The 17,171-nt window shown below is 39.2% G+C and overlaps 1 protein-coding gene across 1 annotated transcript in view; it reads right to left on the bottom strand.

Annotated features, from left to right (window-relative positions):
* POLR3B (RNA polymerase III subunit B) overlaps positions 1 to 17,171 on the bottom strand; it is a 149,448-nt gene that overhangs the window by 68,850 nt on the left and 63,427 nt on the right. Inside the window, exon 13 of the mRNA XM_001365890.5 lies at positions 8,110 to 8,271. Within this exon, the coding sequence (XP_001365927.1) occupies positions 8,110 to 8,271 (162 nt within the window). The remainder of the gene's footprint in view (positions 1 to 8,109; positions 8,272 to 17,171) is intronic.

Below are 17,171 nucleotides of genomic sequence, written 5' to 3'. Positions count from 1 at the left end.
CCAACCTAATTCTACTTAAGGCAATTCTCATACATTAGAAAATAATGGATTTTGAGTTTTCTATGAATAATGAGTTTCTTTTTGTTTTGTTTTTTTTTTTTAAACCCTTACCTTCTGCCTTGGAACCAATTGGTTCCAAGAAAAGTGGTAAGGGTCAGGCAATGGGGGTCAAGTGACTTGCCCAGGGTCACCCAGCTGGGAAGTGTCTGAGGCCAGATTTGAACCTAGGACCTCCCATCTCTAGGCCTGGTTCTCAATCCACTGAGCTACCCAGCTGCCCCCGAATAATGAGTTTCTAATGAATAATGAGTTTTCTATCAATTTTGTCTGGTCTAGGTCCTTCTCCAAGTAGTTCTGATGAGCAGGATTCAGACCTTCCTTTCTCTAAGTCCTCTATTTCTATCAACACGCCTGAACATTCATTAGGCTTTGGGCTAATCAGTGCCCTGCTGATTCTATGCTGAGCTTTCTAAGGTCCACCAAACCCTAAGGACTTCACACTAACTGGTAACCAGCAGCACCTCTCAGCAGGCTCTGGTGCCTGTGACTTACTGAAGCCTAGGACCAGCCTTCATAGTTTACTTTTGTCAACTTTAGCCAACTCTTAAAGCCTGCCAAGATCTTTTCACATTACAATGTGTCCCTTCACATCTTAGCTATTCCTTCCAGTTCCCTGTCGGGTGCAAACTGCATCAAGAAGCCCTTTATGTGAAGTCACTGATAAATATGTATCAAAATGTCTTTTAAAATGGAGAAGAGTAATTTTTAGCTATGACACAAAGTCTTTCAATGAAAAGGGTTTTTTTTTTGTTTTGTTTTGTTTTCATTTTTGATGTTTTTTGGCAGGGGGGGTGGGGAAGGGAGAAGCAGTGTTAAGGGGAAAAAGAGAAAGGGAATTTGAATAATTTGAATAACAAAAAGTCACTGGTAGCCAGGAGAAAAGGGGAACACAAAAGAATTATTAAAAGAGGGCTTTTATTGGCCAGAAACTTTGATTTCTCCCAAATGAATCTTGTCTTATTTTATCACTTCTCTTTATACAATGTCTGTACTACCTAAGTTTTACTAGTGCTTCACTAATTCTAATAATAACAATTAGACATGTCTAAAATTAGAGGTTTCCATCAAAGTCCTTCCCTAGATTTCTCTTGTAGCATGGAAGGGCTTTGGATGCTTAAAGACTGCCAAGGCATCACAAGCCCCCCTTGGAAGACTTTCTTATATCTAGCATCTTCAAAATGCCAGAAGGTGGGAAAGGGCCTATTTATACAAAAATATGTATATTTTTTTAAACCCTTACCTTCTGCCTTGGATTGGTTCCAAGGCAGAAGAATGGTAAGGCCTAGACAATGGGGCTTAAGAGACTTGCCCAGGGTCACAGAGCTGGGAAGTGTCTGAGGCCAGATTTGAACCTAGGACCTCCCATCTCTAGGCCTGACTCAATCCACGAGCCACCCAGCTATGCCCTAAACAAAAATATTTATAGCTGTGCTTTTTGTGGTGGCAAAGAATTAGAAACTAAAGGGATGTCCCTTAATTGGAAAATGGCTGAACAAATCGGTATATGATGGTGATGGAATACTATTGTGCTATAAGGAATGACAAATCGGATGATTTCAGAAGGAGCTGGAAAGACCTACACGAACTGATGCAAAGTGAATGATACAAGCAGAACCAGTAGGACATTATACACAGTAACTGAAACATCATGGGATACTCAAATGCAATTCACTTTGCTACTAACAGCAATACAATGATCCTGTATGAAAAGAAGGCTACCCACCTCTAGAGAAAGAACTGTTGGAGTAGAAATGCATTAGAAAACATGTTTTATCACACTTGTTTATTTGGGTATAGGATATGGAGTTTTGGTTTTATAAGATTATTCTCTTGCAAAAATGAATAATATGGAAATAGATTGTGAGTGATGATACATGCATATGACCCAGTGGAATTACTTGTCAACTCCAGGAGGGGGGAGGGAAAAGGGGAGGGAGAGAACAAGAATTATATAACTTTGAAAACCTTATGTGTAAATTTGTTACTAGAATAAAATAAAGATAAAATGGGGGGGGGGGTATGTGCCAGAAGGTTTGAAAAGCACTTTACATTTATTATCTCATTTGGATTTCACAACAATTCTATGAGGGAGGTACAATTATTTTCCCCATTTTTTCAGATGAAGAAACCAAGGTTGAGAGAGGTGAAGCGACTTGCTTTGGGTCACACAACTAGGGAGTATCTGGGAGAATTTGACTCCAGATCTAGCATTTTCTCCAAGTTTTTTCTATTTTTAACCAAGTGGGAAAAGCTTCCTATAATGCTCATTCACCTTGGTGGTGATCCCTGAGCCTGCTATCTAAGGAGCAGGCTCATTTCAAAGAGACTCCTCTCAGGGCTGGCCATGAAGAGAACAGTTTCTCAGCCCACATAGTTACTAAGACACAAGTCCTCACACAGACAAGATCACAAATCTTTGAAGTTGTAAAGTAAAAGCAGGGGAATGAAGCGCCAATGGCTTGGGCCCTTTACAAAATCTGCTAGGAAGTCTGCCCTTTGGGTTACTGAAAAACCCACCAGTCATTTCAGTATGTAATTCAGAGACAAAAGAGGGCCTGAGACTGTTGATAATGATGGTCTACAAAACTACTAACATACTTCCAGAGGAGGCCTTGCTAAATTTTCACTTTAGTCCCTTCTCACTGACCAAAAAGTTTCACACACTTCTAGGTACAACAATGCCTTGTCACCAGCCAACTCTACTACCATTGCAGAGTTAGTCTGTCTTTCCTGACCAAAAAAAAAGGAAAAGCAGATATCCCTGGTTTCACTAATTTTTTTTTCTTCCTCCTCTAATTTACATATATATGGCTGTCTGGAAGCAATGTAAAAACAAAAGACATCTCATTAAAATCAACTTTAAAAGACAGTTGGCATTTCTGTATCATCTTCAGATTTGCAAGACATTTTATATCCATCATTTCATTACTTCATACTATATTACAAGTATTATATCCTCATTTTACAGCTAGTTTACAGACAAAGATAAAACTAAAACCCTGCTGGCCTCCAATTCCTCAGCCAGGCCAGCACTCCTTCCCCTATACCCCTGGTCTCCATATAAGTGGCACCTAGAGCTTGGCATGCATGGAGTTAACAAAGCAAGTTGCTTAAGTCTTTCTCCTTGTGAATCTTAAAATTGCTCAGACTCTACTTCAGAAGATTTGATTAAGCTATTCCCCATTTTAAACAAATGGAGGTACTTGATCAGGAATGTATTGAGAACTTTAAAATTACTCCACCCTACTCATGACAATGCCTTAGGGGAAGATAAAGTTGTAAACTCCTGATGGAACAATGAAAAGTTCCTAACTCATACTTGTAGTAAAGCTAGAACCTTAAGCTAGGTCTATTTTTAGATCTAATACAAAAAGGTGCTAAGTACCTATAAAGGTTAAATTAATCACTAAAAGGTCAAGCAACTTACAACAGGCAAGCTTAACAAAAGAGGTGTGAAGTTTTAGTCTACCCAGAGAAGGTGAGAACAAAAGAAGATGTAAACTATGAATGGTCAGTCCTAGGGAAAACATCTACTGTGATTGGTAGATGTGAAAATTTAGGGGAGGTGACACAAGAGAAATTTCTCTTTAAAAGGAGCTGGCTCTCTGAACTTAGGGGAGAGTTCGGACTAGTTGGAGTTCGAAGTTCATTTTGGAAGCAGAATTAGAGGAGGTCAGGAGTTCAGATCTGGGTCTCTGAACTCAGTTCAGGAGTTGAGGATTTTTCTGAACTTAGCTGGAGTTTTGCTTGGGACAAAATCTTGGCTTAGGCCTAGGCCAAATATGGCCAAATATGGCCTAGGCCTTTTCCTACTATTTTCTCTTACTCTGTCTCTCTCCCTTCCCTTAATTCCTTCATTCATGTTAATTAAAATCTCCATAAAACTCAGTTGACTTGGGTATTTCATATTTGGGAATTTTTCCCATGGCGACCACTTATTTTTGATAAAAATCAAGACACTAAAATTATCTTTACAGTTTTGGCAATTCACAGTCTTGAAACCCACATTTTTCACGGTCACACCTTCTTCATACTAAGCACCAACACTTTTACACAAGGCCACACGGCAATGGGGAATAAGCCATCCTTACTTAAAAAATGATACCAACTCTTCTGGATCTGATTCTCACTAACAGAACAGAAAGTGAAGAGAACTCGGTAGTAGAGCTTGTGATCAAGGATAAGAAATTCAGCACAAAGGTTGACACACATTCTAAATTATTTCAAAGAAGTCAAAATCCTATGGACTAACACTCTACAGGTGGAAATTAGCCTAGGAAGGAAAGGAGATGATGAAGAATGGAATTCTGAAGACAATAGAGAGAAATAATTTCAGTGAGAAGGAAATATGAGAATTGTCCAAAAAGGCTCATAGGGATGCATGGAGAATGCAATAACTGACTTAGAGTAAAAAGAAAGGTACAGAAGATAGAACCAAGGCCAGGATACAGATAATGAGGATAAGACCATGCATGGCTCTATGAAAGTAATGTCAAGAGTGCAACAGCTCAGAAGGAGTTGAGGCTGGAGAGTGAAAATGAGGACAACAAAAATGAACATGCCAATCTAATTTAATTTCTGTTACTAAAATGGAACATGAAGGAATATTATAGATGCCGTTTACATGGATACAAGCAAAGGCTTCCTATATATAAAGTAGCTTGTATTCTTGCAAAGAAGTTTGAAGCATGTGAAAGAGACCATATTGCAACTGGATAAAATTCAGAGCTCATTAAATGCAGGCTCAAAGGTAGTTGTGGTGGTTCAATGTCAAAACTGCAGGCAGGCTCCACTGGAGGATCCCTGCAATCTATGCTTGGCCCTATATCAGTGAACTGCATAAAGGCATAGAGGCCACACTAATCAAATCTGAAAAGGACCCAAAGCTGAGAGAAAAAGCTGACACACTAGAAAGATCAAAAAAATATTGACCATGGAGATCTGTGGAGTTTTCCTGGCAAGGACACTGGGGTGGTTTGCCATTTCCTCTTCCATACACATATAACATACTTAAATAAAATTAGTCTTGGACACTGAATTGACTTCATCTCCTAAAAAAGGGGGCATTAAGTATTCCTAAGGAAATTATTTTCAAAAGTGATAGGAAGATTTTAAAAATCACTTGCATGATAACAGACACGAGAAGAAAATAGCCATGTCTTGAACTAAATGGTTCACATAGCTCTCTTCCAACTGAAGAAAAACACACCTGGGTATGTTAGCACAGGCCTATAATCCCTGCAACTAGGGAGATTAAGCCTGGAGGATCTCCTGAACTTAGGTGTTCTGAGCTGTAAGAGGTTACCCTGATCATGAGTCCACACTAAAATTAATATTAATTTGGGGAGCCCCCAGAAATAGGGAAGGGCAGGGGACTGCCACTAAGTTACTTAAAGAAAGACATATTGATGAAAGAGTGGAGTTATGCATCTGAGACATACCTGCACTTTTAGCCTGGAAGAATTAAGGAATTTAGTCTTTGAAAAAATAAATAAATAAAATATAGGCAGCTAGGTGACACAGTGGATAGAGTGCCAGGCCTGGAGTTTGGGAGGACCTGGGTTCAAATTTGGCCTTCAGGTACTTCTTAGCTGTGGGACCTTGGGCAAGTCACTTGACTCCAATTACATAGTCCTTGCCCTTCTCTCTCAGACCTAAGACTAAGACACAAAGTTAAGGTCTAAAACAAAAAACAACCCCCCCCCACCAAAACAAAACAAAATAAGGAGAAAAACTACCAGCTAATGGGGGGGGGGGGGGGGGGGGAGAGAAAGCTAAGTGGCACAGTGGATAGAATGCAGGGCCTGGAGTCAGGAAGATTCATCTTCCTCAGTTCATATATGGCTTCAGACACTTCCTAGTTGTGTGACCCAGAGCAAGTCATTTATCCATGTTTGCCTCAGTTTCCTCATCTGTCAAATGAGCTGGAAAAGGAAATGGCAAACCACTCCAATATCTTTGCCAAGAAAACTCCAAATGGGGTCACAAAGAGACAGACATAATTAAAAACCAATGCACAACAAATAAGGGGAAAAAATCACTAGTAGATTTGATCCTTTCAATCTAGTTTCTACTGAAAATTACAACCTGTTTTGGGATTTTTTTTCATAAATTTACTAGTATAAGGCTATCATTATAATAAATATATACCACCAAGAGAGGGGGTTGATTTTTTTTAAACCTACAAACAGAAATTTATATGCAAGACATATAATTTTTTCAAAATTGTAAAAAATAAAAAAGAAACATTGGTTCAAATATCCTGTCTGGTCCTAGGCAGGAGACATGGAAGTTAACATGCCTTTTTCAGAACAATTACACAAATCTTAAAAAATATCATCATGAGGTCACCCCAAGTCTCCCAGGCCTGGTACAGTTCATCTCCTTCACCTTCTGAAGTCACTGGATACCAACAGAAGGCCACATAAATAGAGATTAAAGATAGGAGAAATATCTGGCACAAAAGGCCAGATTGAGGACAGCTAGGTGGCTCAGTGAAGAGAGAGCCAGGAAGACGGGGGTTTAAATCTGACAGCAGATACTTCCTAGCTGAGTGATCCTAGGCAAGTCACTTAACCTAAAATACCTAGCCCTTACCACTCTTCTACCTTGGAACTGATACTTAGTACTGATTCTAAGATATAAAGAAGGTATGGGTTTAAAAAAAAAAGTCAATAGGTAGGAGAGCTAAATGGGCTATAGAAAGATTTAAGATGAGTGTTCTAATATTCTTCAGGGAATGACACAAAAGTGACAGGAGAAACTGCGAATAAGTCCAAAGGCTTTTCTCCATTAATACATTTAAGCAGGCAAATTGCAACCCACAAAGATTTACCAAACTTAATATCTGATTCCCCAGATAGAATGTAAACTCCCAGAGGGCAAGGGCAAGGGCTGTTTACTTTTTTGTCTTGGTATCCCCAGTGCCTTGCACATAATAGGAGCTTACTAAATGCTCATTGGTCGACTGCAGGCAAATCAAAGGGAAGGGGTTTTTTTGGAAATTTTTGTTACATGTCTAATACTGATTTTCTAAAAAATGAGAACACGAGATTAAAAAACAAAACAAAAAACGACTAGCTGTGACTACATGAAGAACTGGCTCTAAAAAATTTCATTTTTCTTTCTTTCTCAGGGTAGACATATTTGTCTGCTGAAGGAAGCAAGGGAGATTTCAGGGGTTCCTTCTCAGTCTTCTTTCCTCCTTTCAGACCCAAACTGTACACTAAGAGGGTGTGTTACAGGCCAAAGATTCCCCCTGGCCCAGATCACAGAAAAGCTGGGTAGGGTTCTGAGTATAAAGACTGCTTACTTGCATCCACAGGGGATTTCTTGTGGTGGGCCAACAAGTCAGTCCCAGGCTCTTTCACTATTGAAGGAATCAATGTGGGGCACTAAAGTGTGCCTTGGATGACAGTGGTGGCAAAATCCCATCTATAAAGTTAATTTTATGTCTGGTGTACAAAGATTTAGCCAGGTTTTATCTGATAAACGTATACATGTTATTTATTTTTTTTAAGACAGACAACATATGTGATAAAGCCTCCTGAATGAATCTGAGGCCCTAAACACAGCAGCTGCCACAGACTGAACTCACAAATGGGTGCAGCAACAGCTGAAGACCTCACACCTGCAGTAAAATGAAAGTTATATTGTTTTGTACAACAGCTGACCAATCAATAGACCTAAATGAGTAGATGCTATCTCAATCTTATGTTAACAAAAAAAAAAGTCCTATTAAGGGAAAGGAAGAAGGGCTTTATTTATGGCAATAGCGAGCAAGATAAAAATATTTGTTTCCTTTCAAAGCAGGAAGAAAATTCTTAATAATTTCTAGATGGCTGATTTACTCTAAAAATAGAAGTGAGACCATCAAAATGATTCCAGCTAAAAAGATCAGTTTGATGTTTCATTCTTCTCAAAGACAAGTAAACACACAAACAAGCATGAAAACATAAGCAAGCATGAAAATACAAACAAGCATGGAAATAAGCTTCCAGCTAAGTTTACAAAAACAACAACAACAAAACCAAGGCGGTGCCTCCTTACCGTGGAGATGGCATTGACCATGCCATTGGTGATCTGATCCTGGCGCATATGCTTTACCACATCAAACTGGGCAGCCCTCTGCTTTGGAATCACTTGGTCAGCAATCTTCTTCATTTCAGAATTAAATTTTTTGAACAAGTCTTCAAAGAGAAGGGACAGAAGCTACAAATAAAAGCACAAATATAGAAAATGCCTTTTTAAAAACCTGCTTTTGCTTCTTTCCTACATAGGCCTGTATCATGAGTAAAACTGCTACAAAAGAAGGAAAAAGCTGGCCTTGGTTTCAAACAATTGAGCCTAGCTTCAAATTCATACCTTGTTCACTTATTTTTATTTATTTTTTAAAATCCTGGCCTTTCTTAAAAATGACTAAGATAAAAGGGCAAAGGCTAGGCAACTGGCAATTGACTTGCCCAGGATTTACACAGTTAGGAAGTGTCTGAGGTCAGTTTTTAACTCAGGGCCTCCTGTCTCCAGGTCTGGCTCTCAATCCACTAAACACCTAGCTATCCCTTTCTGATACTTATTAACTGTGTAATCATCATGGACAGATCACTTCATGTCTTAGAACCTCAGACTCCTCATCAGTAAATAAAAGGATTTGGATTAGATGATCTCTAGGTTTTCTTCTTGACCTGTCATTCACTCAATATACCAACATTCATTCATTCATAGAAAAAACAAAACACTAAAACTTAATTCTGCAAGTATTTCTTGAGCCCATTACTGTGGTTTAGGTGGGTGGAGACACCAAAGACACCAAGATGACCTCCACCCTGCAGGCAATTGCAATGTAACAATATAATTTAAAGGGGGCAGCTGGGTGACTCAGTGGTTTGAGAGTCCAGTCTAGCGATGGGAGGTCCTAGGTTCAAATCTGACCTCAGATCCTGCCTAGCTGTGTGCCCCTGGGCAAGTCACTTGACCCTCATTGCCTAGCCCTTACCACTCTTCTGTGTTGGAGCCAATACACAGTATTGACTCCAAGATGGAAGGTAAGGGTTTAAAAAAAAAAAGATTAAGCTACCATTGGTACATGTGAGACGCAGGAAGTGATGTAAAGAACAATATATGTATATATATTTCTCATCATTTCCTCTCTCCAGTCTCTCTCAGAGATGTGGCTCTCACTCTCACTCTTACTCGAAGAGACATTGGTCTCTGTTGTCAGCATGGGGAGTGCTGGGAGGTATTTGGCGTCTTGGTGGTTGGCATTTGCGGCTTGCCGATAAGGGACGGGAGAAGCTCGGTAGTGTGGGTTAGGTGAGGAGTCTTCCCTGAGCAATTCCCTGGGTGAGTAATTTAGGCTGATTCCTTTTCCTTTACCTCCTAAAAGCATTATCTTCTTAGGCGGCCCCTCATCTTGGAGTAGACCTCGTGGCTGGAAGCTGAGATAGTTTTAATCTTCTGAGAAGGCCTTGTGGCTGAGTTCTTTGAACTTCCCTTGGCTTAGGCTAGGCCAGAGAAATCTTATACCCTTTACTCTCTCTCTCTCTTAATTTCTTCCCTCTATTGTAATTAAACCACCATAAAATTCCCAAACTGACTTGAGTATTTTTATTGGGATTGAATTAATCCCTGGCAACCACTAGTATAATATATTCAGTCAAAACCCCCTAATTTTTACCTTTAGCAGGAGGGTACCTAAATGGGCAGAGAATGAGTGTTAGGTATAAAGAAGAGGGTAGTTCAAATCCAACCCCAGCCATTCAGCTGTGTGACCCTGGTGCAAGGCACTTAACCCTGTTTGCCTAAAACAAATAAATATAGATATAGATATAGATATAGCTATAGCTATAGATATAGATAATATATGGATATATTATCTATATATAGATATCTATATAATATATAGATATAGATAAATACATAGATATATATTTATATATAAATATATATATAAATAAAGATATAGATATAAGATATAGATATCTATATAATATATAGATATAGATAAATAAAATATAGATATAGATAAATATGTTTTTTAAAGACTTGGAACATCTTATATAAAAACAGAAAATAACCATATGAAAGACTATGCCAAATCACTTAAGAGAGAAATATAAAGTAATTCTAAGATTTCACCGCATATCTAGCACACTAACAAAGATGATGAAAGACTGGCATAGTCAATGTGAAAGGGATTCAGAAAGACAGAAGTACTAATACATCATTGGCACAAGTGCAAACAGGTCCAATCATTCCAGTATTATACTAAAACAGTAACTAAACTGTCTGTGTATACCCTTCACTTAGAAATCACACCACCAGACATATACAAGAAAGTTTAAAAGGAAGGGGAAAAAAGGTCAAATTTATACCAAATATTCATAATCAGCAGCTCTGTATGGGGGGAGGGCAATAAGACAGGGCAGAGAGGTGTGTGTTACAGGGAGGCATATAATAGGAAAGAAATGGAAATGGATGCTCATTAACTGGGAAATGGTTAAATTAACTACAACTACAAATATTGTGGCAGATCATTGTGCTTTATGCAATAACCATCACAGTTAATATCTGTATAGCACCTACTATGTGCCAGGCATGGTGCCCATTGCTTTACAAATGTGGAAGGGAATTTTTATTGCCTTTGTCTATTTTAAGTTAATCAATCAAGAAAGTATCCCTACTTAACACTTAGTAAGTCACTAACAAAGAAAGTTCACACCCTAAAAGGCCACAAGCAATGCCCCCCTCTCCCAGGGCAGTGCTAGGCAAATTGAAAGGCTGTGATTGATTCCTGAGATGTGACAGGAGAGCTGATAGGTGGAGAAAACTGTATATAAGCAGGAGCCTTAGAGGGATTCAGGATTTTCATCTTCATTCTTGATGAACTATAGCCTTGGGAGTGTGAGCTCTGGTGGAATTCTTGGCAGTCTTGGCCTCATGCACGCTAAAGGTTCTCGGCAGTTTTTTCAGCATCTTTGGCTCTTTGGGTTTTGGCTTCCTGATCTGGACTTTGGATTCTGGTGATATTTGAATTCAGATTCACATCCACGGTCTGGAGGCTCTAGGATTAGGGCTTAGGGTATTTTTAGCTAGGTGATATTTTCTACCTCCTTCCCATATTTCCCACTTTAATATCTACCTTACTGTAAAAAAAGCTACTAACAGTCTACTGACTCATAGTCTAACTTTTATAAATGGCAACCACAACGATTCTTTTTTTAACCATTATTATTTTTGTCAAACCAAATTTTTAACTACTACATTTGGTCACCCAATTTTAATTATTACACAAACATGATCACATTTGATCCTTATCACAACCATAGGAAGAAGGTGTTCTTATTATCCCCATTCTACAGATGAGGAAATTTAGGCAAACAGAGGTTTAGTAAATGGCCTAGCGTCACTCAGCTAATAAATGCCAGAGACTAGATTTGAACTCAGGTCTTCCTGATTTCAGGCCTGGTACTCTATCTACTACACCACCTACCTGTCTCCAGAACATCCAGGCACTTCTAATCTCACTGGTGGGCACCAAGGAATTGAGGCCCTGTGGGGACCCAACCATTTCAGGCAAGCCTTGGCCAAACTGGATTCTGCTTCCCAACCATCTTCTCACTAGTTGCTTTTTTCCAGTCTGGTATCCATCCAAGTCCATATTGCTAATGTGTTTGTGCCAACTAACCCCATCTTGAATTTACTCACCATCCCTGTAACTTTCTAAACCAAATTCCTCCTCCCATCCCATCTTGTCCCCCAGATATTGTATCCCCCATTAGAAAGTAAGCTCCTGGGGGGCAGCTGGGTGGCTCAGTGGATTGAGAGCCAGGTCCAGAGAAAGGAGATACTGGGTTCAAATCTGGCCTCAGCCACTTCCTAGCTGTGTGACCCTGGGCAAGTCACTTGACTCCCATTGCCTAGCCCTTATCACTCTCCTGCCTTGAAGCCAATACACAGCATTTATCCCAAGACGAAAAGTAAGGGTTTAAAATTTAAAAAGTAAGCTCCTGGAGGCAGGCAGGGAATGGGTTTTTTTGCTTTTGTTTTTTTATCTCACTGCTTACTTAGAATGGTAAGCCCTCAGTTAAAGGTCTTTTCAGTCATTCAGGAGACACAATGACTATGGAAAACTCAGAGTGGTTGGGAAGGACTCAAATGAAAGTACACAGAATGAAAAACAAAAACCATCTACTCAAGGATTACACCGATATCCTCAGTGCAATGCTGTGCAGTAAGAATGACCAAAGAGGCTCTTGGTTCCAGAGAAGGCTGGAGTATACACTTCACCCTTCTTTACCAAGGAAAGGACTTCTGAGTATGCAATACAGCATCAGTGGTCAGTCTGAGCTGGTTTGAGGTTGGATTTCCTCAACTGCCTGCTTCTCTGGGGAGGGGAGGGAAGAGAAAAAGCTTCAGAAATGAAAGTGACATAAAAAAAATCAATAAAATGTTTAAAAAGGAATGCTTGCCTTTCTTGCAAGGCTCCATCCAAGTGCTACTTCTTCCACATAGTGGGCCTGGATCCTACAGCTGAAAGTGATCTTCCTCTTCCAAATTTCTACAAGTGTTTTGTCTAAGTGTGCCTTTGCCCTATCTGAATCTGCCCTGTATCATACTGGCAAAACTTCAGTGAAAGTTGTCTCTGATTACACCATGTTATAAATATATTATTATGAGGTGTTAAAACCCTAGTACAGGGTTGAGTCACCTTTGACATATCTGCTAATACCAAAAGGCTTGGAATATGATCCAGAAAATCAGGTAAATGAAGGAACATTTCATTCAAGCAACAGAAGGTGTTTGGAAGGAAGTGATGGAGGTTTGGGAATTCACAATATTTAGTAGTGCAATTTCCTTAATTTATTTGATGACTGAAATCAGAATAAACTGGGAAGTTATCTAGTTTACCAATCCTTCTTTTCATTCTTTCTTTAAAAAACAAACAAAACAAACAAATAAAAAACCCCTTACTTTCTCTTAGTGTCAGTTCTAAGACAGAAGATAAGACAGTTCTAAGGCAACTGGGGTAAAGTGACTTGCCCAGGGTCACACAGGTAGGAAGTACCTGAGGCTAGCTTCGAATCCTGGTCCTCCTGACTCCAGGCCTGGCACTCTACTGAGTCAGTTAGCTGTCCCCTAAATCCTTCTTTTTCTCATTGCCTCTGTGTTTGGGGCGTGTGCTTTCAATCCTAAAAACTCTCCAAGGCAAAGTACACTTTCCTATGTTTTATTCATTCACTCACCTAAAACATTCAGTCCAACACAAATATTGGGTTATTCCCCTTCAGGGATGACAAAAATGAAGAAAATATAGGCCCTTCTCTAAAGGAGATTATACCTCACCAAAGGTAAGAAGACATACATATCTATATATACTAGGTGTACGTAAACACCAATGCTACAGAGTACCTATAATACAAGAAATGCAAAGGACTACTTCTGGAATGAGCAGGTTCCTCCTTTCTCAAAGTCTTTAAGCCCTTGACCACTTAAGCAGATAGATGAAAGAGGGTATTATGTTCAGATATGGATGGGTTCCCTTTCAGCTCTCAGATTCTGAAGTTCTACATGTAAGGCCCTGCAAAGACAAAATCTAATTCATATCTATGTTCTACATTCAGATGAGGGAGTATTCACAGAATTGCAAGGTCGTGGATTTAATATAATCTCATATAATCCAACCCAGTCATTGTACAGAGAAGGCCCATCAATGTTAAGTAACCTCTAGGATCACATGGCTGCTAAGAGCTGACTCTAAGCATTCAATCCCAAATTTCTGACTCCCAAACCAATGCTCTTTGCAATGTGCCACAACGCCTTAACAGCACAGGGATCTGAAGAAAACAATTCAGTAGGACTCCTACTAAAGTATTTGATCTAGACCTTGAAAGACAGAGAAGAGGGAGGACTCTGCAGGCCAGAATGACACAAACTGAGGATCAGTGACAAAGTGAAGTCTGTGGTGAGAGGGGCTTCTGACCAATCAAGTCTAGTTAACTACACAAGCAGAAGAGGGTGAGCTAGGTGTGATTCATTTGAAATTATTATACCAGTGGCTGAAAACACTCCTAGTTCACTGCTTTCTGGTTTTTGCCACAGAAGAGGGCACATTTCAAGAAAGAATAAACAAAGAGCAGCAAAGGACATCTATTCAACAAACTTTTTTAAACAAAATAAATAACTACCCCATTGAAAACACTCTTCTAGGCCCTGAGGATAGGACATAGCCTACTATGTCAAGAACAGAGACTATGATGTACAGAAGTTAAACTCACATTAATATTTCAAGGTTATAAAATCTGAATGCTGAGAAGTACTCCCCATGCCGGTTGTAGATAACATGTATTTAGTATCTCCTATATCTCAGATAAGGGCTAAATCCTAAGATGGCAAATAAAAGGAACTTATAATCTACTGGGGGTAGATAACATGTTCATGAAAAAGTAAATACAACATACATACAAACCAAATCCTGAGATGGAGGGAGGAAAGAGAGGACCAAGGGATGAAAGGAGGAAGGACTTCTAGAAGGAGGGGGGCACTTGAGTCAAACCTTAAAAGGGGGAGGGTAGGGGTTCCAAGAGGAAAGGATGAGGGAAACTATTCAGGAGAGCCTATGCAAAGGAATGAAGAGGGAAAATAATGGTCCATCAGTCTGGAAAGGGATGCTGTAATCACACTATGAAGGATTCTAAAATGTCAAATGAAAGAGTCTGCAAGAGACAACAGGGAACAAAAGACGTTTCTAAAGCAAGTGAGTGACACAACCAGCAGTGTGCAATGGAAATATCATATGGCAGCACTGTGGAGAAGGCATTAGGATGGGAAAGAGATCAATTCCCTCTGCACCTTAGTAGAGGAATTCATTAGTTACTCTATGATGGGGATGAAGGGGAAAAAAACCTGGCAAGCAACTTCTATGGTGATTAGCCACTCTCAGTTCAGTTAAGCTGGCCCATCAATGGTGTGGTCTGAATCTGTAATCCTGTGAGGGGAGGTCTTGTCAGACCACTGCTATAGCCTTTGAGAATGTAGAGTCCAGCCATGAGGAAAAAATGCTAAAAAGCAAAATAAAACAAAAATGAAAACCAATGGAAAACAATAGGGATGACAACCTGCTTAAAAACTAAGATATTAAGCTTCAAAGTGAATGTATTATGTATCAAAATCAATGATAAAAGAAACATTTTTGCCTAAACTGGGAAATACAGTAATTCAGTTTCAAAATGACAAGGAACCTTGAGAAGTTAGCTTGATGCAGAGAAATGGTGCCCCCAAGCTTCCTGCCCCAAAGACCTACTGTTTCATCTGCACAGAACAGCAGTTCCTCTGCCCCCAAGAATCAGTAAGGGTCAGGGAGGTGCCTCAGCCCTGACCCCAGTAACAAGCTCCTCCTCTTTACTTAACTGGTTAGTCCTCAGACAAGAAGCCCTTCTCTGAATGAAGAATATCAAACTCAACTACAAGGGAGCCACACAGGGGAGTATGCGAGGAAAGGATGAGGGAATGCACCTATGTGCACAAAAAACATTTATAGCAGCTCTTTTTGTGGTGGCAAAGAATTGGCAACTGAGGGATGTCCATTAATTGGGGAAATGGCTTAACAAACTGTCATATATGACTGTGATAGAATCCTATTACGCTATAAGAAATGATGAGCAGAATGATTTTAGAAAAACCTGGAAAGACCCACATGAACTGATGCAGGGTGAAGTGAGCAGAACGAAGAAGAATGTACACAGTAACAGCAATACTGTGTGATGATCAACTGTGAAAGACAGCTATTCTCAGCAATAAAATGATCTGAGACAATCCTGAAGGATATGAAGAAAAATGCTACCTGCCTCCAGAGAAAGAAATGAGGGCCTCTGAATGCAGATCAAAGTATGCTATTTTTCACCTTATTTCATTTGTGTTTGTTTCTATTTTGAGGTTTTGAGTTTATATGTGTATTTTCTCATAACACTGCATGATCAATTATATATATATATATCTCCTGAATCAAGTTTCTTTCCATCTTGGGGAGATAGGAGAGTAAAGAGGGAAGAAAACAATTTGGAACTCAAAGTTTTGGAAAATGTATGTTGAACATGTATTGCACGTAATTAGGGGGAAAAATTAAACAATAAAAAAGACAGGAAATAAAAAAACGTTCACCAAAAAAAAAGAAAGAAAATTACATCAACACTATCTTTATTTATTTTGTTAAATGTTTCCCAAACATATTTTAATCTGGTTTGGGAGTCCCTCTTGACCCCTCTGCTCCAAGCCATTCAAACCCCACCAGGGCTGCCTTGCATGGGCAGAGCTCTTGAAGAGTCCAGGGTCACATAAGTGCCTCATTAAGGAGAAAACAAAGACTTTAGGAGTAAAGATCATCAGATAATTCAGCTCAATTCCATAAGCAGTCATTGAGGATCAATCTTTTCATGCATAAAAGATTGAAACCAGATACAGGAATTATTAGTCTCACTTTTAAAGGGTATATGAAGGAGCAAGCTAGGTAGCATAGTGGATAGAGTGCCAAGCTTGGAGTTAGGAGGTCCTGGGTTCAAACATGACTCTTATGATTCTTCCTAATAGAGTTACCTCTGGGCAAGTTACTTAATCCTAATTGCCTAGCCTTTGCTTCCCTTGATACTAAGACAAAAAAAAGGTAAGGACTTAAAATAATAAAAATAACAAAATAAAGGGCATATGAAGAACCTCAAAAAGTCTAAAAGGAAAAATTGAAAATGAAATTGTACTGGGTAATCATTAAGGCTAAAGATTGAACTACTTGATAGAAACATCAAATGGGCCTAAGGTAATCAGATTGCTTTCCTATGTGACCTAAGGAATCTGTCTACTTCATATTACATATTTTGTTTCTATTACAAAAAACTTTCAAAGTAAAAGATAAAAGCCATGGAAAATAACTGACAGGAGCAAGAAGTTTTGTCATACTTGTGAACTTTGCTTGTGTTTGAAAATGAAGGATCTTAAATAAGATGAGGTAGGTGGCTGTCTTCCTGGTTTCTTGTAATGCTTTACAGCATACAAATACTGCTTAATGCATTTCCTCATATTATTTTAAAACATTCGTGTTAAAAGGCTACATGACATATGGA

The sequence above is a fragment of the Monodelphis domestica genome, chromosome 5 (assembly GCF_027887165.1).
Source record: "Monodelphis domestica isolate mMonDom1 chromosome 5, mMonDom1.pri, whole genome shotgun sequence".
NCBI lineage: Eukaryota > Metazoa > Chordata > Mammalia > Didelphimorphia > Didelphidae > Monodelphis > Monodelphis domestica.
Note: the sequence above shows the minus strand (reverse complement) of the source record. Positions and strands in the feature narration are given on the sequence as shown.